Source organism: Myodes glareolus, chromosome 9, assembly GCF_982192425.1.
Source record: "Myodes glareolus chromosome 9, mMyoGla1.1, whole genome shotgun sequence".
In the NCBI taxonomy this organism is placed as follows: Eukaryota; Metazoa; Chordata; class Mammalia; order Rodentia; family Cricetidae; genus Myodes; species Myodes glareolus.
This window is the reverse complement of record NC_142034.1, coordinates 56,363,686-56,388,012: the sequence shown is the minus strand read 5'-3', so window position 1 is coordinate 56,388,012 and position 24,327 is coordinate 56,363,686. Positions and strand designations below refer to the sequence as shown.

Here is a 24,327-nt window from a genome sequence, read left to right as displayed (position 1 = left end):
AACGTATTCCCAACCTTCTGCACAGCACGAGTCCCCAGTCCCTGCTCAGGTCCCTCCTCAATGTCACTTCACCCACTGTACCACACAGGGGTCTCTGTACCTCCCTCCCTCCCTCCCTGGTCTCTGCTATCTCCTTCCCTGACTTTTTATCTCTTTACCTCTGTCCCTGTTTCAAACCACGCTGCTGCCTTAGTTTAATATCTGCCCCATGACATAGTAAGCTCTGTGGGAACCGAAAAGGGATGCAATGTTGTTCCTCAGAGCCCATGGATATCGCTCAGCTCCTGCAGATGCTCAAATGGGGATCAGAGAAAATGTTGTAGTATTTGTATGTAACTGACACACACCCTCCCGTGAATTTTATACTCCTGTGCATTCCTGTGTGCTTTAAGTCACCACCCAGTTGCCTATAACCCCTGCTGCACTGTGAAGGTTGGGGGATGATGAGAGAAGACTCCGTACATGTTTAGTACAGGGGTGACCTCTTTTCTATTTTCCATCAAAGGTTGATTGACTCTACTGATGTACAGCTTGTGGGTCAAAAGGGCCTACTGTGGGTGGAGGGTCGTGGATGGGTGAAGGGGAAGCAGGTGAGTGTTAGGAAGACCCCCAAGAGATGACACACTTCTTGTCAGGACTGGCTCTTTCTGTTCACGGCTAGGAGGTGCCAACACTTTCGCAATGAAGAAGTGCAGCAAAAGAAAAGATAGTCAGTCTAGCCACATACCCTTGTCCTGGAGGCAGACACCATTGGTGAAGACAGGAGAGTCAGGGACCCGGGCCACGGAGGGACAGGGGGCAGAGCTCCAGGACAGCAGGCTTCCTCTTGTGCTGTTGTTGTAGCTCCCGAGCCTCATGAGCCAATGGTCAGACAAGGAGGAGCTGGTGGAGCCTGCAGAAGAAGCAGAGGAGAGAGCTGGACCTGTTGCATCCCGGAGGAACCTGCAGGTAGGGGCAGAGTTCTTCCTCTACTGGGTTCCAGGCCAGTCCTAAGATTCCCAAGATGACCTCTGTCCCTCATCCCTGGACTGACAGAATAAAAGGGGAACTATAAAAACAAAAGTATTTAGGAGGTGGCGGTGCACACCATTAATTCCAGCACTCAGGGGTAGAGGCAGGTGGATCTCTGCGAGTTCGAAGCCAGACTGGTCAACAAATTGAATTCCAGGATAGCCAGGGCTACACAAAGAAACCCTGTCTTGAGAAAAGGGGGTGGGGGTGGCTGGCCAGAGAAGCCTGCAATGGGACACCCTCAGAACCTACAATGTGACATCCTTGAAACTATGATGTTTAGAAGCCTGCCGTGAGAGATCCTTGGAACAACGGTGTTTAGTGAGCACAGGAAAGATGGTTTCTTGGAACATTCAAATGTTTTCCATGAAATTATTTGCCGCCAACTCTGGTTTCCTAAATGTGATTATTTTTCTAGAGCCAGATTTCTAGGATTTTAGTAGTCACAGCAAAATCCATAGTCAGAGTGATAGCATTTATACCCAGGACCCATGGTACCAGATCCTGTAGGACAATACACAGTGAACACACCCCAAGTTCAAGGGAGCCAAATCGTCATAAGGGGCATCAAGGTTAGCTTCCCTCTGGCCTTCTCTAATAGGTTTATTATATTAAACTGCATATTACTTGAGGGCCTTACTGTGTATCCCAGGTTGGCCCCAAACTCATGATCCTCCTGTCTCAGCTTCCCCTGTGATGAGATTTAGGCATATGTCACCATGCCTGGATCTAAGTGACTTTTTTTCTTCTTTCAATATCTGCCTTCTAAAAATGGAAAACGGGCTTGTGATAGTTTTGATTCAAACCTGGAGGACTCTTTATTTTCTCTGTCTATTTTCCAATAATGATTAGGAAAAAGATGTAGTTAGTGTGTGTGTGTGTGTGTGTGTGTGTGTGTGTGTGTGTGTAGAATGGAGGGAAGAAAAGAAGGAGGGAAAAGAGGAAGGGAAGGAAGAAGGGGTAAAGAGAAAGTATGAGAACATATGTGTGTGAATGAGGTGTATACATGTGGTATATACACAAAAGTACATGCAGGTGTGAGTGTCTATAAACTCACAGAGGCCAGGGGAAGTCATTGGGTACCCTGATCCATCACTCTCCTCCAGGGGAAGCCATTGGGTACCCTAATCCATCACTCTCCTCCAGAGGAAGCCATTGGGTACCCTGATCCACCACTCTCCTCCAGGGGAAGCCATTGGGTACCCTGATCCATCACTCTCCTCCAGGGGAAGTCATTGGGTACCCTGATCCATCACTCTCCTCCAGGGGAAGCCATTGGGTACCCTGATCCACCACTTTCCTCCAGGGGAAGCCATGGATACCCTGATCCACCACTCTCCCCCTTATCCCTTTGAGTAGAGTGAATTAGTGAACCTGGAGCTAGGCTGGCGCTCCACTGCTGACAGTGCTGGGATCAGAGGAACATAGGTAGGCAAGACCAGATTTCTTTTTAAAAATAAATCCTCACACTTACACAGCAAGCACTCTTACCCAAGGGGACATCTATTCAGTTCTGATGAATATCTGTAATGCTCTTTTGTCCCCAAAATAAGGATGACTATTTTTCAGAGTGGGACAAATCATTTAAAAGTGTTACACATTTCTCCCCGTACTTCTAAACAATGTGGAGGCTCATAAATCACTTACCAGGGAACCACTAGGCAGGCACACTTTCTCGAAAGGTCCTGTGCTCTCACCTGCCTCTCCCTTTCTAACAGTATTGACACAGGTTTACAAGGCCCACAGCTAATCGCATATGACTCAATGAGACTCCCACGTGCATCAGCTGCCCCAGATTAAAAAGGAATGTACTCTTTCCCCATTTCTTGATATGGCAACTGGCTGAGGGAATAGAGAACTCCCTATTTTCACACTGGCAGACAGAGCTTCCTTTTTTGATCCTTGTCCACCTTCCTAGATATTCAAGTGAGCGTTCCAATTCCTTCAAAGCACAAGCCACTCAGAAAGAGGGAGGGGAACACCTGTGCACATGTGTGCCATAGCGCATGTGTGGAGGTCAGAGGAAGACCTGTAGGAACAGGGTCCAAGGATCAAACTAAAGTTGCCAAGACTTGGTGGCAAGCATCCTTACAACCGAGCGATCTCACTGGCCCAGAACATTTCAACTCTTCATGTGACCTCCAAACCCCATGCCCCTCTGAGCTGTGGCACACACCTCTCATGGAGCTGCTGGCTGACCACGGCGGGATGCTATTCCGCTTCTGATAGAACAGGATGTAAGCCCCCCTGCTGTTGACCTCATCCTCTCGCAGGGGCTCCACCGTGCTGTCGTCATAGCTGTACCACTGGCCGTCCAGGGAGTTTCGGCAATAGGCTGCAAAGGTCCAAACCCCAAGTTCAATGCTTAGAGCCCCAAGGCATGAGCAAAACTCAAAAATGGGCACGCTTAAAGTTGGGTGACAAAAATATCCATTTTTAGTTAGAATTGATTTCTGGGAAACCAGAAGAAGACAGTAGTTTCACCGCTAGTAAGATCTTACTCGAGTGCGCACTGGAAAGTGAGCATTTACAATGGCATCTCATCAGGCACAGTCACCCCTCTCACACAGAGTCTCACGTGACAAGGCTAGGCAGTAATGTAGTCCACCATTCATCCATCTCTAAATGGCCATGGAAGAGAAAAATGGGACTCCTGGTTGAGACCCTAATATACCTTTTCCTACCTAAGTGTCATTGTCTGCGCGGGTGATCTGAGTGAAGACTGTGGCCTCCAAGTGGCTTCGGGGTGGGGTCAATCTTAAGGAGGCTAAGGAAGCAAAGGTTGGGACTTTGGGACAATGAGAAGAGAAAAAGCCAAAGACCAGAGACAGAACCAAACACAAAAACATAGCCTCATGGAATTAGGTGGACTTTTCAATTAGTAATGGTCTTGTAGCAACTGGAACATGGGATGGGGGGGACCATCAAGAAACTTCAGAGCACAGACTTAAATGTGAAAATCTAAAACCTCAAAAGCCCTGGGAGACAACATAGAACAACCGCTTCATAGCCCTGCATGAAAAGGACTTTCTAGTCACACCTCGAAATCCACAAGTCTTTAAAGAAATGATTGGCCATTCTGCCACCTAGAATAACCAAATGTAAGCCTTCTGCAAGACAAGTGACCTAAGGCACTGTTGGCACGGTCGTTACAGGGAGACCATTAACAACAGCCATGTGGGAAACAGTCAAGGATACGGGCAAAGCATTCACAGATGAGATGCACAAAGTTCTTCAGCAGGGGAGAGGCTAGAACTGAGATATCATTCACTCATTTGGCTGGCAAAACTCCAAAGAAGCAGCATTATTCATAAGAGCCAGAACCCAGATATAACCTAGATGCCCCTCAACTGAACAATGAATAAAGAAGATGCGGTCCATTTACACAATGGAGTATTACTCAGCTTAAAAAACAATGACAGCATGAAATTTGCAGGTAAATGGATAGAAATGGAGCCCATTCCCTTTGGTGGGATGCCAGGCTCAGCTTTGATGGAGGGGGGAGGGGTTTGGTCCTGCCCCAACTTAATATGTCAGACATTGTTGACTCTCCATGGGAGCCCTTACCCTTTGGGAAGGGTGGATGGGGGATGGCTGGGGGGATGGGGTGGGAGGGTATTCGACTTTTGTGCTTAAAAATGAGTGATAGAGTAAAACCTAAAAGTCTCTCATTATGTTGTCAATTTTTAAAGATATTTTTCAATTTTTAAAAATAAATACAAATAAAGAACTTTCCAGAACTGAAGAGCAAGCGCATTGCCTCCTGAGACCTGGCAAATGAAAAGACCCACATAAAGGGGCAGCCTGTGAAATTCCAGGGCACCAGTGATAAAGGACCTAAAAGCTCCCACAAAGAATTACATCCCAGACAAAGAAAAAGAAACTGGATGACCCCATCTCCAAAGCAAGAGCCTGTTCCTCACCTCCAATCTCTGTGGAGCATCCCTGTACAAAGATATGAGACAATGGTTATCAGCCTAGAACTTCATGTCCAACCAGGCTGCCAGTCAAGGGCAGCAGTCAAAGCATTTAAGACGTGCAATGACTCAGAATGCCACACTTCCATGGCCCTCTCTTAGGAAGCGAGAAGGTGTGCTCCTCAAAGTGAAGAAGCTGGTGATTGTCTATGGCACACTGTATGGAGAACCTCCTACTGACACGTTACTAAGCCAGCATAATTCCTAACTGCATCCTAACCATCTATTCTTGAACCCATACGTAAGTTGCTCTCACCCCTCATCTAAGACACTTCTCTTTGCAAGAGACGGAGTAGAGAAAACCACATATAATCAAGCTGCAGAGAACAAGTGACCATGTGGCTCCTAGCCCCGACTGGCACATCTACAACACAACCCCTGCACCAAGGCTGGGGGAAACATCAAGGAAGAGGGGGTGGGAAGACTGTAACAGCCAGAGAAACGGAAAGTCTGATGTGAGATTGTGTCTCCTGAATGTCAGGGAACCCACACCCATGAAGTCTCAACCACATGGCTGCCTGAACAAGAACAAGACCAATAGACAGAATAACATGGAGGGAGTAACCCACAGGGTCCCAGCTCTAGACAAAGAACTACAAGCAACTAAGGAAAGCTGAGAGCAGAACACCCCACCCCGTTGGTGATCGAATACCAAGTGGTCAGACCTGAAATCATACATATATACTTAACATTGTATAGACTAAGTACATTGTATTTACATGTTTAGGAATATATGTGTACATGCACACATGCACACACACACACACACACAAAGAGAAAGAAAGAATGCATTTGAGAGAGCAAGGCAGAGTTACATGAGAGGGGTTGGGAAGACTAAGGAAGGGGACAAGTGGTATAATATTTTAATTTCAAAACAGTAAAAATAATTTTAAAAAATCCCAGGTGAATACAGCAGAAAGGATGCCTCTCCAAATGCATATACACATGGGTCTCAAGGGATCTGTGCTGCAGAGGAAACAGACTGGGGATCTGACTGGACAGGGTCCTTCTGATGGAAACCAGTGGCCCCTCACCTGGCGCAGGACAGCTGTGAACAATGTGTAGGGTGGCAGAGCAGAGTCACCTGATGCCCACTGTAACTTTCATATGCGTAGTCAAGACCCATCCTTCAACCCTTCTCTGTTCACCCACATGGTCCTCGTCTCTCTTTTCCTCTCCGAGGGCACTGTGCCAGCAGTGTGTATGCGCCGTCAGAGAGCACAGCACACACCTCTCATGAGGCTCATAGGAATCAGCCTCCACAACTGTGTACCCACTGGACACTGAACTGCTGCTGCCAACAGCTCTCCTACAGACTTCTGTGACCTCCAAGATGGGGTCGAAGGAATGACATTGGTCAAGAAGTGGTCAGTCATGCTAACTCTGAGAATATTTACAGGGACAACTTTAAGCCACTGAGAGAAGCGCCTGGCAGTTTGTTTCTCTCTGTGTGTCTACTGCTTCTAAATTCCCCAGGTGAATAGCAATGAAAAGCACCCCACAGAGTAAAGGGATGCAGAACCTGGAGAGTAAAACTCCGAGTTGAATCATCAATGAAGGCAGGCACCATGTCTTGGCTCTGGTACTTACCCTCCCATATCTGCTGTGCCTGAAATACAAGTAGTTACCAACTCCCGTGTAACCATCATCCTGAGTCAGCACCAACTTCCCAGGGAACCAGGCACTGTCTCTTTCCCCTTGTGTGCAGTGGGGGACAGACCAACCACAGTGAATGGGAAGAGTGCTGACCTTCAAGAAGCACCAATTCTGGGGACATCTTGAGGTTCTGGCTAGAGCCAACTCATGTGGCTATGGCTGCTGCTCGCAAAGAGGCATGGCAAGGCTCACCTGTGTAATGCCCACCTTGCAGACTGCCATGGTGGTTGCAGACAGCATACAAGTCGTAGAGGAAATCCATTGGGTAGGTGGTGGGGAGGCAGATCGGCTGCTTCCAGGAGGACCAGGGTCCAGGCCCTGCCTTAGGGTTGGTGCTCCTTCGTGCTACATGGGGAGCCATGTTGAGCCCAGACAGTGGAAACTTCACCAGCGTGGAGAGCTTGTTCCTTCTCTCCCCGACCTGACAGAACCGTTTCAGGTGGATGATCAGGATGTCAGGCAGGGTCCACAGACTCAGTTTTACCACACCCTGCTGGAGGACTTGGCAGTGGGGGCACTTCCATGCATCGTCCTGGGCCAGCTGCAAAGAAAGCCATAAGGACTGTAAGGCCACCACAGTGCACAACCAACCCACCACAAGGCAGCCAGTCCCTCTCCCAGGGCGGGACCTGCTCCTCCTTGGTATAGGACTGAAAACATTCATCCAGGGTACAGCTGGGCTGTTGGTGTGCCTGCTGCTGCCGCCACACACTGTCTGCATCCTGGACCCGCTCCTCCTGGAGACTGCCAAACAGGCTGGATGGAAGGAGAAGGCACAGCATTCAGAGCTCTCCCTCCCAGAAGGATCTAACTGTCCACACAGAGAAACCAGGCCGGCACTGGACAGGCAGAGCTACCCTCTCCGTGGGTTCCTGAAACCTCCTGCACCCCTGACTTTGCAACTAACTCTTAGAGAATCACCTGTCTCCCCCACCAGTTCCTCAAAGAATTAGGCTTACCCAATTTAGCACTAGTCATAGTACCTGATGGATTGAAACATGTCCTCTTACAGTCTGGCTGATGTGCTGAGGTGCTGTGAGAGGCAGCCAAGCAGAGCGATGAGCCTAGATTCAAGTCAGTCAGCCTGGCTTCAAATTCCAGCTCTGTGTGTGAGTTATGTGACTTGTACATCACCTAACCTCTGTGCATCTCAGTTTCAACCTTCGGGCAATGGTAGTGATAAATTCATAGCCCTTCCCCATAGGGTGTGATGAAGATGAAGCCAACAGCTCATGGGAAATAAGTGTTCTGAGCAATACGTGGCCCAGGCTGAGGGTTACATGAGGGTTACTACTTCTTAATACCCCACTGGTCCCCGCCATGATCACCATGCCCACTGTGGTTATTTAGAGAGGCAGTTCTAAGTTCTCTCAGAGGAATAGGGTCCATCATACTAAAGGAGTGTATGCAGGATCTTACACACTAACTAGGGAACACTGAGTCCAGAAAAGGTTTGTGGGCAGAGGCATGTCCTAGCCCAGCTTTATAGGAGTAAAATTCCATTAACTCACCGCTCCATGACAGAGCTATCCCACTCCACAGCCAGCTTGACATGAGGAGGGCCTCCTGGCTTCCTGAGGTGCAAAGCCCTGAGGAGAGAATGAGGAAACCTGTCAGAAAACAGAGTTTCCTTCCCACAGTTCTCAGGGCTCAGCAGTCAGCTTTCCCACGCCTCTCTGGAGAAAACACCCCAAACTGACTAAATCCACACTGAAGGGTTCTAAGTCTGCTGAAGGCTTTAGTTCTTTGTCTACCCCTTAATGCTCTCTACTGATCCTCTCTGGAGGTGGGAGCTCTATGTAGAAGCTGTGTCCTTCTAGCTATTAGAACACAGTTAACTGTTCCACTGAAGGCCCAGCTGTCGTTTCAGTATTTACAGGGAAGTTACACATTGCAAGGGTTGAATATGAAATGTCTCCCACAGCTGGTAACATTGTTCTTTAAAAGGGGAGCTTAGATGGAGTAGGTCACTGAGGGATGGATCACTGGGTGTATCTCATCTCTGATTTCTTCCTGTATCTCTTCTGTTTCCTGTCAAATATGAGTTAAAAAAAGATCCTCAAGTATGCAATGCTCTGCCTCACCACAGGCCCCAGAACAGAGCTGGCCATGATGGACTGAAACCATGAGACAGAGTCAATCTTCCCTTCCCTCAAGGTCTTCCTGTAAGGTACTAGCTCATGGCAGCACCAAGTCAGAAGAACACCCTGCTGAGCATTTTGCACAAAAAGCCAATACTGATGGCACCCCAGGAGAACTAACACCCGCCCTCAACAACAGTGCAGAAGATCCCTGCAAACCACCCACACCACCCAAAGGCTTCCAAAGCCTCACTGTGTTGACAATCTTAGTGAGTCAAACGACAGCCACTCCCACCTTCAGGGGCTCCACCCATTTCAGAAAAAGCAGGAGAAATGAAGGAAGAAAGTGGAGGGAAGGAAGTTATACCCTGAATCAAGAAGAGCAGGCACAAGTAGTCGCTGAGTTCACACCCAAAATACTGTTTAGAATTTGTGACAAGACTGTCACCAAGATGATTCAATAGGAAGTTCCAGACTCACATAAGACACAAAGTGAGATGAGACTGCATGGCCTCAGTAAGAGCAGACATGCGTAGTACAACTTCCGTCCCTTATTTTCAATAGATTTTGCACTGCTTTGTCCTCCTGCTTTCATGTACGTAGGTGCTTGCTCTCCAGTTCCTGTCATGGCCTGGTAACAACTGGCTATAGGCTGTTCCAGCCTGCAGAGTGCACGTTGAGGAATGTAACCGTCATCTCCAACACCGGATGCCACGGGCCCTTCTTCCCTAGTGCTTCCTTTTCCTGTCAGACCAAAGCAGGTCCTGGCTGACATGGATGGCTCCCCTCCCCCTAACTTAGCAGCTAAGGAGGGTAGGAATCGGGTATCTGGAGAGCCTTCGGGTCCGTCTCTACATCCTAGACTCAGTACCTCAAGCTGACCCAGTCAGGAAACCAGAGACCCTTACTGTGGGCTCTGGGAATATGCTCTATGGGAATATCAGCAAAAGTATCAGATTACTGATAGAGAGCAAACTCAGCCCATGGATGCTGCACCAGCCCTGAAGACATCTAGACGGGGCTGCACTGTGACAAGCTGTTGAATGGACATGTGGAGCATCATGAAACCAGAAGCACAGGGGAGTGCCACAGTGGCTTTATCTCCCAGCCGTAGTCCACAACCCTTTACAGTTTAGGACCCACGGTCCAGTTGTAGTGTCCTCACCCACCTCAGAGGGAACACTCATTCCCACTGTGGTCCGTAGTATGACCTAAACACATGATTATGGTGCATCTGTTAGACCGATCTGGGTGTAAATTCAGGCTTCTCCATTTACCGGCTGTGTAAGTACGTGCAAGTTGATCTCTGGTAATCTCATTGCTCCCTCATCTCTGAGTGGCCCATTGTTAGACATGGGGTTAAAAAAGAAAAATAAAGGAGCAAAACACGTCTAAGGACCCAATGAGGTGGCTAGAACTAGAGAGGAACTGGTAAGGAATGGCTAGTATTGTTAGTAACTTTACTGCTCTGTAGTCTTCTTTAGTAAGCCTAGCTCAGTAGGAGCACGAGCCATCCCTTCCCTTACCTGTCAACTGCCCAGTGACAGAGGGGCCGGCTGTCCTGTGGAGATAAGTAGCTGCAGGCCAAGGAGAGCCCCACAACCCGGATGGAGAACAGAGTCCCCAGGTCCTGCCATGACAAAACCAGAGGCGACAGTTCATCACATAGTCCCTGGGCGGAGCAATCAACTCTGTGACACACAAATTAATCAAAAAGGCAAGCATTTTTTTCCTGTAGTATTTTGAATGCTCTCTTAATAGCTGCTATTTAAAATAGAGAGCTACAGAGGCGTCATTGTTTTGAAGATTCAGTCTCTCTTAATACAGTAATCTAATGCCATGCTCGCTATACTGAATGCAACCCCTCGCACAATGAACACAGCATACACAGAAACAAGTGTTTAACTGGAGCAGATACTGATACAGTAAGTGGAAAGTAAAATCTATTTTTAATTAATTATCAGTAAATAGTTCAACCTTCTTTATGAACATGGTTATCATCACCACGATGAGACAGTTGTGCAAAAAACAAGTTCATATACACATGCTATGATATTCTAGCATTTCTTAAATTGAAGCAAGTCTTAATGTAAGATATGCTTATATTATAGATGCCTCAAAAAAAAAGTCAGTGGAACAAATAAGTAGGTTCAAAAGTAGCCAGAGGATCTGAATAGGAGCTTCTGCAAACACATGCAGATAACAAAAGCACAATAGAAGATAGTTACTATCATTTGTAGATAGGAAATGTGAACCAATGAACCAAGACCACAGTGAGCTATCATTTAAACCCACCATAACAACTGTATTTCTATCTATATTCTAATTTTAAAAGAAGAGAGGAATATGTGTTGGGGAGGATGTGGAGAAATCAGAACCCACATGCACAGTTGGTGAGAAGGTAAAACAGTACTGTGGCAATCGACTCTAAGTTTCTCACAGGGTTGTACCCACAGCTACCAACTCATCCATTAGCTTTACTCCTAAAACACTATGCACAGGGGACTCCAAAAATGTTTGGATAATCATGGCCACAACACTGTTTCCTATAGTCAAAAGATGGGAACACCTCACATATTGGTAACAGATAAATGGATAAATGAAATGCAGTAGATAGACCCAATTCAATCTCACCCAGATTTTAAAATGAAGAAGTAGGATGGAAATGTAGGTTGGTGGTAGAGCACATTCTAAGCAGACTCTGGATCTGACAAGTCATACATGTACACACACACACACACACACACACATACAGAGAGAGAGAGAGAGAGAGAGAGAGAGATCATCATACGACAAGTAAAGAAGTAAGAAATTTAGCACCTATGTGTCAGTGACTCATCACCCTTATCTTTAGCCTGAACGACTTCTATGCTTGAGAGAGCTTCACTGTGAGCAAGGCCTTGGGGTCCACCTCGGGCACCCTGGGTCATCTGGGCACACTGGGTTCATCAGGGTACCCTGGGTGCTGGAGGAAAATCTATCATATGCCACAGATATCCCACTATTAAATGGGTACAGAGCTTTTGTAGGAGGGTTGTTTAAAAAACTGAAAGTACAGAAGTAATAGTTACATAGCATGGCAAATGCAATTAACATTTACTTATGAATGGTTAAGTTCTATATCTTGCCAAAAAAAAAAAATCAACGCAGTTCATTCAAATAAAGGAAATATAGTTTTTAAAGCTGTCACTCAAGAACTTGGCTACAATTAGAAAACACTAAAATTTCCTTCTAAATTAAAGCTGATGACAGATATCTTAAAATCATGGGTAAGGTTGGATTCTGTCTAGCAAGCGATGTGGAGGAACGTATTATCACTCCAGGAAAGAGTAATGGGCAGTGCTTCAGAAGACCAAGAGGTCCAAAACACACTGAGACAATTGTGAGGGGCTCCTGTGGCTGTGGCAGCAGCCATGTGCAAGGGCAGGCACACCAGGGGATAAACCAGAGCCATGCTGTCGGGGGTCGCTCTCTTTGGATGTCACTTGTTTGTCTCCCGGTGTTTGTTTTCACTGAACACTCGGTCTATATGGCAGCCAATTAGGAGGGAGGGTCTTGTGAGAGGCCCTTCGGATACTGGGGCATCCTCAAAAGGGACTTTAGCTCTCCAGCTCCCCCATCCCATGCTACACTTGAGATGTGATAAGGCCTATGAGCCTTTCTTCTTCCTGAGCCAGTTTCTGTGGGATTTAAATGCAGGGTTGTGACAGTGACTAGCACAAAGGGCCTAGGCCAATGGTTTTCAACCCTGTGGGTCATGACCCCTTTGGGTGTTGAATGACCCTTTCACAGGGGTCACCTAAGACCATCAGCATATCAGATACTTATATTTTGTAACAATTTTGTAACAGTCGCAAAATTACAGTTATAAAGTAGCAATGAAAATAATGCTATGGTTGGGGCCACCACACATGAGGAGCTGTATTAAAGGGGTCACAGCATTAAAATGTTGAGACTCACTGGTCTAGACAGAGAACTTCAAGGGAATTTGTCCAGCTCCTGGACTATGGTCAAAAGACAAAACAAAACAAAACAAAACAAAACAAAACAAAACCCCTCATGTATCCACCAACAATAAATGTACAATTACAATGTGCGGTTGATCCATGATTTTCTATGGTTTTGACAAGAGCAAATCAAAGGCTGGAGCCTGCTAACTTCAAGGGCTTTGATTCAGGTTGGCCATGGAAGGGTGTACACTTTCTACGAATGTTCCCTTCAGTCTGGGAGAAAGAGTTGTCCTTTGTCACTGCTAACTGACTGAGCCTTGCTGTTTGCACAGGGAGGCCATCCATTAGGCAGATCCCGAGATCTATGTGGAGGCAGCCAACCCTGCATAAAGAAACAGTGCTGTGCTCACACCCGAGTTTACATGGAGACCATAAAAAGATGTTTCTGCAGTGATAAGTCTTTTTTTCCATAATTCATGCAAATTAATTCTCTCAGCAAATGGCTCGATTTTGTAAGGAACACTTTCCTGTCCTCTATTCTAGGCTAAACAGATTCGTCTTCGAGCCTTCAATGTATGTTCACTATACTTAATCTCTTCAGCTCCGTTCTGAGAACTCTGAATAAATTCTTTTCAAATTATTGCCTCGCAGAGCCAATCTTTAATACAGTATTAAAAGGAGTAAGGATGGGGGCTGGAGAGATGGCTCAGGGATTAAGAGCAGTTGCTGCCCTGGCATAGGATCTAGATTCAATTCCCAGCACCCACATGAGACAGTTCACAACCACCTGGAACTCCAGTGCAGGGGATACGATTCCCTCTTCTGGCCTCCCCATGCAGTGCACATGTGTGGTGTACGTACAGATAAGGAGGCGCACACATATACATAAATAAATAAATCATAAAATGTTAAAACGGAGTATGGATTAAGTAGGAGGGCTATCCTGAGAACAAAAGCATTCTGAGCACGTGATTCCTGGAGCAAATCAAGCCCAGCTGCACATTTACCACCAAGGAAAAGGACCCAGGGCCGGGCTGAGGCTGTATGCACTTGAACTCGGCTAGCCTCACGGATGGCTTCATTAGTTTCTAACATTGAAAGACTGTAGGGCACAGAAGCAAAAGTATATGCATGCGACATTCAGGAGCAAGGAGCAGGGGTAGCTGGGGAAGGGGGAGGCAGCTGGAATCAACGCCCACATGAAAGTGGTTTCACCCCCTTTCAACAATCCCTGCGCACAGTCTGGGGGAGAGCTACCGCTGTTACCAGAGAGCCTGACCCACTTGTGGAGAAGCGAGCTTCTAATTCCGGCTCTGGGGTCTAAGGAACAAAATCCTTTAGACATAAAAGTTTGGACAAATATAGTGAAGGTCTTTAATAAGTTGTTCTTTGGTATGAACCCTAAATCAAATGTATGGGGCTGTCTTTGTGAGAAAGAAAGAGCCATGTGGCACATTATCTATGAAATAATTTGGTATAACCCCATTAAAAGGCTCTTATTACACAGTTTCTGAAACAAGATTTTCAAGACTACTGATGCAACCCTGAAAATTCTAACACCTTCCTTGCCAGAGCAGTTCACAACACAGAAGCAAAAAACCAATGGTTTTATGGTGAAAGTCAGTGAGTTTTTAAGCTTTTAAAATTTTTTGGAGCAAGACAAGAAAGTATTTTTCCTTGAATTTTTAAACTTGGTTTCTTAAAACAAAATTATTTTCTAATCTAGATCTTTACTCGTGGACATCATCATCAACAACCATTCATTTTCCACAAAAATTACGTGTCAAGAGGCTCAGCAGGCAAAGGCATTACTTCCAAGCCTGACAACCTCGGTTCAATACCTTCCAGACTCATATGGTGGAATTCCGAAGAGAAATAACAGAGTCCTCCGACACCCACATGGGTCTCATGGCACAAACAGGCACACAAACACAAATAAATAAATGTAATTTTAATTTTTTAAAATAAAAACTAAGAAACAAAAAAGAAATTCTATCTCAAGCCAGGTGTGGTAATTTGTGCCTGTAACCTCAGCCCTCGAGGAAGTTGAGGCAGGACTACTGTCACAAATTCAAGGTCAACCTGGACAGTAGAGTAAGACCTTGTCTCAAGAAAGGAGGTTGGGGAGGAGAGGAGAAAAGAAAATTTTAACAATTATCTTCAAATTTTGATCTATATGTGTAAGCTACAACTAGCGAAAACTATGGAAAGCCACAAAAACACGAAGCTGAGAATAACAACGCAAATGCCACTCTTTATTTCAGTGGTCGTTGTGAAAGTGTCTCCTGATGTGAGAGATGAAGCCACACATTCTTACGCACAAACTGCACACACACACACACACACACACACATTCTTGAACTCACACACAGACCTGTGTAGGGACTTCACTCCTCATGAGGCACCGAACCTTGCTGAGAATACACTGTTGTAGCTGGGCCCAGGATATGGTTCTGTCTTCCCGTATCAGGAACGGTGGCCCAAATCTGAAAATGCAAGGAACTAAGTAATAAGTTATTTCTGCAGAGGAAAATTCAACAGGAATCATGTATGTTTGCTTCACTCTGGTTCCTCTCCAATGGATTAGTGAACAGTTAGGAGCCAAAGCCTACATGGAGTTGCCAGTTGCTTATATATTGCACATATATATGTGTGTGTGTGTGTGTGTGTATGTGTGTGTGTGTGTGTGTGTGTGTGTGTGTGTGTGCCTTGCAGACTGTTCCAAGGGACAGGCTCCCACAGCAGAGAGCAGGGGAAGGGGGTGTGAGAACCAGAGCAAAGCATCCATACAACACACTGTCCTGTCTTAGTCTCATTACTGGGAAGATTTCCATATTCTAACCCACTGATTGTCCAGCAGTGGGCTTGGCAGTGAGCACAGGTTATACCTATGGCCCCTGCTCTGTCACAGTCACCCTTACCCCGGCTGTGGGAAGATCTGACTGGATAATGAGAAACCACTGAATCAACATTGCTAAACTGAGCATCACTGAGAGAAGCTGTCTGGATGGGGAAGGGCACCCTGCGCAGCCACCGAATGGACGGGTCAGCTCATCAACCTATCCTATGTTGTTATGCAGTTTGAGCTGCTTCCAGTTTGTTATGGTTTAAACAGTGCTGCTTAAAGCAGGAACTAACTACACATAGCCTAGGCACAGACCCTCAGCTACATGTCTTCTAAGATGGAGATTCTATAAACAGAAAGGCAAAGCCAATGCTACTTAACCTCCAAAATGCCCTATAAAAAAGCCATGTCAGTCTACTAGGGAAGCAAGTACCTTTATTTAGGTCCCTGGATAAAGAGCTGGGTTGTTTTGTTTGGGGGTTTTTTGGTTTTTTTGTTGCTGCTGTTTTGTTTTATCATCTTGTCCCATAAGTTGTTTTATTCTTGTTCAGAATGAGTAGTTCAGATTTCCTTACCAATCTGAAGGGCTAGGAATAGAATCTCGCCACTGCAGTAAGAATTCTCGCTTTGCCAATGACACTGAATCTTTTACCCTGTGCATATCCAGTGAACTTATTTTACTACGTACGAGACATGCTAACTCATTTGAGGGAGAACGAGGTTTCCTATGATGTATGTGACCCTTCACCTCTCATGAGGCATATGTACTTTCCCTCATTTTCTTTTGCCTTTCAGTTTTTACATTTAGTTTCAGATTAAAATGTTAAATTTATTTAAAACATAAGCCTTTTCCTTCGTGGTCCCTTGTTTTATGGCTTCAAAAAGAGCCTTTTCTACTCAAAGGCATAAATATTCTATGTTGGTTTTGTTTTGTTGGCTTTGTTGAAAAAGAGACTCAGTCAGGGGAGCATGCCACCTACAATGATTTTCAGGTAGTTTGTGGCAATTTTTCTGTAATTACCTTTTGAATTAATTTGGAATTTATATGTATAAATGTATGACAAAAAGGAAGGAATGATTTAAAATAAAAAGTGATTTGCTCAGCCATAATTATTGGATAATGTATCTATCCCTAGGACTATGAAATAGATGTCATTTTATCAAATAGTAAATACCTAAGGATACTGTGGCCTATTCCGTTCTGCTGATTATTTTCATATTCTTTTTCCCATATCATAATATTTTAACAATTAAAATTTTATTGACCTGTCTATCACACTACACATCCATGATTCTAGGAGGTAGCAGACTGAGGCAGAGGATCATGAGTTTGAGGCCAGCCTGAGCTAAAGAGTAAGACCTCAGTCTCAAAAAGACAAACCCAGCAACAGTGTCGCTGTGGCTGTCACCATCTCTCACCCTCTTTTCCCTCCTCCCCAATATTTTCTGGTTATTCCTACTACCTTATGATCCCGGATAAATTGTAGAACTATCTTATCAACCTAAGCCTACCTCACTAGGATCACAGTTTGTCTTTGTTTTGTTTTGTATTGCTTGTGCGGTGCTGGAGGTTGGTTCCAGGGCCTTGTATAGGCTAAGCACACGCTGTATCACTGAGCCATACGAGAGTTCTCTCTCCGTCCCCTACCCCCATCTCTCTCTCTCTCTTTTTTAAGATTTCTTATTTTATTTTGTGTGCATGAATATTTTGCCTGGATGCATGTACGTATACAGCATGCATGCCCAGCATCTGTATAGGCCAGAAGAGGATGTCAGATGGGTATATGCATGGTTGTGAGCCACAGGAGATGTTGGGAACCAAACTGGGTCCTCGTCAAGACCAGCAAGTGCTCTTAACCAATGAGCCATCCCTCAAGCCCCCAGAATCTTTGCATTTTAGTTGGCAGGTGATAAATAAACGTATGTATAGGGCACAATGCATTGTTTTACTACATGCATACATTGTAGAATGAACAAATCAGGGTACTAGCCATCACGCCAAACAGCCACAGCTTCCTTCAGAATACTTTATCTAATTATATTAAAAAGTTGTCTATTTTTTTAGTATTTATAATATAACCAATCACTTTCCTGACCCTTTAATTAGTTTGAATCACCTTCTAGTTCATGTCTTCTAGACAGACTATCAAACAACAAACTGGGGTTTTTATCTCTACTTCTACCACCCTTTCCCTCCCCCAGGGATGGGTCTACTATGTAGCCCAGGCTGAACTCACAATCCTCCTGCCTCAGCCTCCTGACTAACTGAGATTACTACCTGGCCACGGCTCACTTGCCTCTTGTAGTCAGTTTTCTGCACTGGGTGGCTGCTGCTAGAACCTCGTGACACAATGTAAAGTGGTGGTGCGGGCAATCACAATTTCTCCTGCAATTAACAGCAAGCCTCTGGTGTTTAATTAAGGATGGTGTCAGCCATCTGCACAAGGCAATTATAGCTAATCCACTAGCTCAGAAGCACTGTACTCTCATCTTCTACTTTATTAACACTGGGAATAGATACTTAACTTTATCCAGTTAAAATTATTCTAGGTAGAATCCAAGGATAGAGCCCAATACAGTGATCTACCACTGTAATCCCAGTACCGGCGCAATAGTGACACAAAGATCAGAAGTTCTAAGTCGATCTTGGGTACATTGTGAGTTTAAGGCCAGTCTGGGCTACATGAGATGAAGAAGGAGAGGGAGGGAGAGAGGGAGGGAGGGAGGGAGGGAGGGAGGGAGGGAGGGAGGGAAGGAAGGAGAGAGGGAGGGAGGGAGGAAAGGAGGGAGGGAGGGAAAGAGGAAGGAAAGGAGAAAGAAAGGAGGGAGAAAGAATCCCACTCATCACATAACAACAGGAAAGAGACTCACATACCTGTTTGCCTGCTGCCCTGACCCTACCAGGTTACAGAAGAGGAGGAGCACCCTCTCACTGTGGAGAGGCTTCGAGAACCGCTGGCTGTCACGGACCGCCAAGCGCGGTGACACTGACAGACCAGATGGATGAGCTGGAGGAGAGAATGACACCAGAGCATCTATTCACCATGGGGGAACACCAGGGAACTCTGAAGGGAGACGGTGAGGCTCTCGGCATTGAGTCAGTTGGCACCTGGCATACACAATTCATATACATATGATATGATTTTGCGGTCATAGTCAGTCAATGACTTTAAAAGATGAGCCAGGGTTTAAGTAGCAATTTGCAAAAGCAATCTGGAAAATACCCCAAAATTACTTGGGTTGTTTTTATGTGTTCATCCAAAAGAGCCTTAGAGCACCCACTACCAGAGACAAAGGAGAGGACCTGAGCTAGTCTCTTGTTCCTGTCAATTCTGAAATACTGATTTTTTTTTTCAAGGAAAACGTGTCACCCATGATTGAATGTGAAGTTAGGGTTTATTTCCCTGGGTTGCAAAACAGTCTAGGTCAATCAGTGTTTTGTTCTGGATTATGCAGCCCAGAATTCTCCTGTTGACTCAGAGAACATCCAAACATCTGCTTCCCACAGCGCACTGCCTAGGCTACCTCAGGACAAACGCTCAGAGCACAGGATTCATCTGAGCTGTGGCAGCTGCCATTCACATTACCAACACTATGCTTTTTCCTACCATTTTTACCTATGATATATATTCATTTGTAAGTTAGATATAGTAAGAGAATAATAACAAAAAACAATAGAATAGGATGATAATAAGTTACTATGCTAAAGGTTATTTAATGCCCATCAGTTGTGAGGCTGGGGCATAGCTCAGTAATAGAATGACTATTTGACAAGCATACATAAATCCCCGGGTTTCATTCCCTAGAACCTTAAAACAGATACACACACATTAGCAATGGATATTTCCGAAATTTTTCTTTTAATGTTTTTAGAGCATAGGGGGTGTAGGTAACAGAAACTCAAGAAAGGGAATCTGCCAGTAAGTGAAGGCTGCTGCATGTTGTGGGATCCCCCTCTGTATGCTGTGAACACCACTGGTTAGTAAAGAAACTGTTTTGAGCCTATAGCAGGGCAGAGTAGAGCTAGGTGGGGAAAACTAAACTGAATGCTGGGAGAAAAAAGGCAGAATCAAGGAGCAGCCATGAAGCCTGCCAGAGACAGACATGAGGAAACTTTGCCGGTAAGCCGCAGCCACGTGCTGATACACATTTTAATGGTGATGGATTAATTTAAAGATGTGAGTTAGTCAAAAATATGCTTACGCTATTGGCCAAACAGTATTGCAAATAATATAGTTTTGTGTGGTTATTTTGGGTCTGAGCTGCCGGGAGGCAAGGAAACAAACAAGCCGCCTTCCTATGACAGCTGCATGCTGCAACAGGGTCTTAAAACATGGTCTTCTAAACCAGCTAATTGTGCTAAAATGTACACTGATGGACAATGAAGGTCATCTGAAAAAAAAAAAAAAGACCACATTCGCCAGTCAGAGGTTCAGGAGAATTACAAGCATTAGGAAATAGGAACTATTAAAAGCAACAGCTGTGTGTGTGTGTGTGTGCGTGTGTGTGCGTGTGTGTGTGTGTGTGTGTCTGTCTGTCTGTCTGTCTGCCTGCCTGTCTGTCTGTCTGATCTCTTTGCCTATCTATAGCTCAACTGGTAGAAATCCGGTAAGGACTGAGAATTGTAACAGTCCAGAGACAAAGATGACAGCAGGACCTCCTGCTAAGCAGGGAGTGGTTCCCAGAGAATGGTCCCAGGACCTGCATATTCAGCATCTTCAGGAAACGTGATTGACAAGCAGGTTTTCAGGCTCCAGTGATTGACATGCAGATATTCAAGCACCCCATCAGATCTTTAAATCAGAAACTGTGAGTAAGGAGCCCAGAAGTCTGCTTTAAGTAGCCTTCCTGGTAATTCTAATCCTCCCTGAGACTTTAATATCCACCATCTGCAGATCAAATCACAGAGGAAATGAGCCCGACAATTCGGAACGCTGAAGCTAAAGGTTTGCAGCCCCAGCACCTGAGAAGACCCCCTCAAACCCATAACTCACACAAAACAAACTATTTAAGGCGCTACTGTACCTGAGAGTGTCGCTGGACCGGGTAAGGGAGGGACTTGGAAAGCATAGACATTATCACCCTCTGCAATGGTATTCAGATCCTCTTCATCAAAGAATGACCGCTGGAATCCATTGGGATACAGTTCAACCAAGATCACCTGAAATGAGAAGGATCATGTTCTCAAAAAGAACCCAACAGATAAGAATCCAAAAACAGGGCCAGCAAGATGGCTCAGTGGGGAAAGGTACTTGTTGTCAAGCCTGATGAACTATTTGATCCTGTTTGATCCTGTTTTGATCCTGTTTGAACTGTTTGAACCCATATGATGGAAGGTGAGAACTGAATCCTGCAAGGTGTTCTCAAGACTCCATATATGTGCATGCATGCACACACACACACACACACACACACACACACATACACACATTAAATAAAGATAAAATTAAAAAAAAACAACTCAGAGTCTTAAAACTCATTTCTTCTTTCCTTCCAAGAGCCTACATATTTTAAATCATAAAATATGCAAATATAATAATTAGATTAACCAAGATATCCTAACTGCAACCACACACACACACACACACACACAAGTTTTCTACCTAGATAACCTACCACAGCACAAGTAGAAAAAAGCACTTTGGATAAATAAAGTGTTTTCCATGAACAATGTTCGATTAACAGGGTTTACTTTTTTCATACAATGTCATGCCTGAAAAACAAGTTCATAGAACACAGGAAGAAGCAGATGGTTTTACACTACAGAAAAGAGACCTGGCTGCCCCAGAAACCAATTCAAATTCAGCATCTCAATATACACATCGCATAGAGCCCCTTTGAGACATACTGGCTGGGAAGTTCCCTTATAAAAGATATAGTTCCGGCTTAAAAAAAAAAAAAGCTGAATCAGAAGAAAATTTAAGTTATAAAAGAGAAATGAATCAAGGAAAATAGTACACATTAAGTTTAAATCTTTACTCTACATTTAAACCATAAGACCAAATAAAACTACATTTAACTAAACTAAGGGAAGGGGAAATATATATAATAGAACAATAATAACTACTATCTTACTATCTACAATAATTTATTTTTGAGGGGATCAGGTCAGGGTCAGAGTAAAGACAAGCCCTGAGTACATGTCCCCAGCTGGTCTGACCTGGAACCTGCAGCAATCCTCCTGCCTCAGCCGCTCAAATGCTGGATTATAGGCATGCGACACCAATACCTGGCTTCTACCTGCACTAATATCTAAATCAAAAAGGTGTAAGGAAAAGAAGCAAATCCAAGATCTCTGTGTTGTTTCGAGAATTTCTAACATTAGGCTTTGCTCATTATTCACACTGGCTTTGGTAAATAAAAAATAAATTAATATATGTATCCCAAATCACAAGACATAGAATAAATGCACCCAGACACTTCCATTCCCATATACAAACATGCCAATCAAAGAAACCAAAACATCCAGAGGGCTGCTTAAGCTCCAGTCACACTGCCATGCTGTACTGACACCATGTGAGTCCCATCCCCCTCGCAAAGGCATCTGGTTTCTTGTTTCTGTCCCCACCTTCTCCATCTTCTCTCACAACATGAACATTCAGTGTCTGCATCTCACTGAGCATCCCTCGGCACCTGGCCGATATTCTCTGAAGTGGAGATGCATAAAATCACATGCATTCAGACCCCAGCTTAGTCACCTCCTTGTTTGTGTGACCTTGGGCCATTCATTTAACCACTCTGAACCTTTTTCCTCACTTCCAAGATGAAGATATTGTAATATCTTCTCTACAAGAGTAGATAGGATTGACTCTTGGGGTCAACTGAGCACAGTGGTGCATGCCTATAATCTCAACACTAGAGGCAGAAGGGTGGCTACAAATTTAAGGCCACTTTGAACTATATACAGGAGTATCAGGCTAGCCAGAACCATGTAGTGAGACTCTATTATCTCAGGAAGGGAGGAAGGGAGGGCTCAGCCGTAGGACAATGTCCCTCACTTAGTAAGTATGACTGGTTAGCTGCTGTTGGATGACAATCACCATCGCCTTCTGAATGGCAAAGTGTTCCCTTGCGGTCACCCTGAGTAATAAATAATGCAGGGAGATGTCAAGGCCAGGTCACCACAAATACCCAGAGGACAACTAATCAAACAGAAGCCAGTGAGTCATGCTAGAGTCATCTGGGAACCACACATTAGCCTGGGCGGCTGGCCCAGTCAGCATTCTGTCTCCCAGTGGCCGGGCCCAGCAGTTCCAGCACACCTCCTCTGCAGGGACGCCTCCTTCCTCAGCAACCATCTTCCTGAGGGCGGCCACAGTGCTGAGGATCGGCACAGCCAAGCCAACCCGCAGGAACCGCTGGCTCTTGGAGGGGAAGACCAAAGTCACACTCAAGAATCTGGAAAACAGAAGAGGAGCCAAAATCCTTAATGTCCATTAAGGTGACAGAAACGGTCACCAGCACTGCGGTCCATGAGGACAGACAGCATTTATATACAATTTGCTAGTTTGGTCCTTGCACTTTAGGTACCCTTCCAATAGGTGGCAGAAAAGAGTCAAATCTCACAAACTGCTTTTCCTGGGGGTTGAACATAAAAGGGTTTTGAGTGGAAGTCAAATCACATAAATCTCTGGCCCCATGACTGTAACAGTTAAATAGAAAGGATTAAAAAAACAAACAACAAGGCTGGGCGGGGGTGGTGCACACCTTTAATCCAAGCACTTGGGAGACAGAGGCACGTGAATCTCTCTATGAGTTTAAGGCTGGCCAGACTGGTCTAAAGAGTTAATTCTAGTATAGTCAAGGCTACACAAAGAAACCCTGTCTCAAAAAACAAAACAAACAACCTGCATTTTGTAAAACAAAACAGCCAAGCTGCTCCTTCGAAAAGAAATCAACTGCATTGGTGACTTCTTCTCAGTGAGAATTTTCCTTGTCAATCCCTGCTTTCCTCCCTCCACAGCCCTCAGAGGCCATTCCTGGGGGAGTCTGCTGTGCTGTGGTAATTAGCCAAGTCATAAGCGAGGGTAAGAACCTGGGAAGTCTGTCCCAGGGTCACCGTTTAACCACTGTGCTACCAAGGGTCCTCAGTCTCAGCTTACATTTTCCAAGGCTGCCAGTGGCGGTATGACCTATGCTACTATTTAAGATGGCAGTTCTGGTGGGAATGCAAGCTGGTATAACCCCTTTGGATGTCAGTGTGGCAATTTCTCAGAAAATTAGGAAACAACCTTCCTCAAGACCCAGTAATACCACTCAATCGTGCCACAAGGACATGTGCTCAACTATGTTCATAGCAGCTTTGTTGTCATAGCCAGAACCTGGAAACAACCTAAATGCCCCTTGACTGAAGACTGGATAAGAAAAATGTGGTACATTTACACAATGGAGTACTACACAGCAGAAAAAAAATAACGACATCTTGAATTTTGCAGACAAATGGATGGAGCTAGAAAATGTTATTTTGAGTGAGGTAGCCCAGACACAGAAAGACAATTATCACATGTACTCACTCATAAGTGGTTTTAAAACATAAAGCAAAGAAAGCCAGCCTACAAACCACAATCCCAGAGAACTTAGACAACAATGCGGACACTAAGAGAGACTTACATAGATATAATCTACATGGGAAGTAGAAAATAGAAAAAGACAAAATCTCCTGAGTAAATTGGAAGCATGGGGACCTTGGGGGAGGGTTGAAGTGGAGAGGGGAGAGGCAGGGAGGGGAGCAGAGAAAAATGTAGAGCTCAATAAAAATCAATAAAAAAATAATTTAAAGTCAAAAAAGAAAAGATGGCAGTTCTGCT

General features: G+C 45.0%; 1 protein-coding gene across 2 annotated transcripts in view; it reads right to left on the bottom strand.

Moving 5' to 3' along the window:
• Usp43 (ubiquitin specific peptidase 43) overlaps window positions 1-24,327 on the bottom strand; it is a 63,916-nt gene that overhangs the window by 15,989 nt on the left and 23,600 nt on the right. Inside the window, exons 5-14 of one of the 2 annotated variants that reach the window (XM_087910495.1) lie at window positions 22,783-22,918; window positions 20,546-20,681; window positions 18,396-18,528; window positions 15,050-15,161; window positions 10,252-10,355; window positions 8,156-8,233; window positions 7,274-7,400; window positions 6,837-7,185; window positions 3,188-3,346; window positions 728-892 (exon numbers count right to left, since the gene is read on the bottom strand). In XM_087910495.1, the coding sequence (XP_087766621.1) occupies window positions 728-892; window positions 3,188-3,346; window positions 6,837-7,185; window positions 7,274-7,400; window positions 8,156-8,233; window positions 10,252-10,355; window positions 15,050-15,161; window positions 18,396-18,528; window positions 20,546-20,681; window positions 22,783-22,918 (1,499 nt within the window). The remainder of the gene's footprint in view (window positions 1-727; window positions 893-3,187; window positions 3,347-6,836; window positions 7,186-7,273; window positions 7,401-8,155; window positions 8,234-10,251; window positions 10,356-15,049; window positions 15,162-18,395; window positions 18,529-20,545; window positions 20,682-22,782; window positions 22,919-24,327) is intronic. The other variant, XM_087910496.1, reaches the window with a different exon arrangement.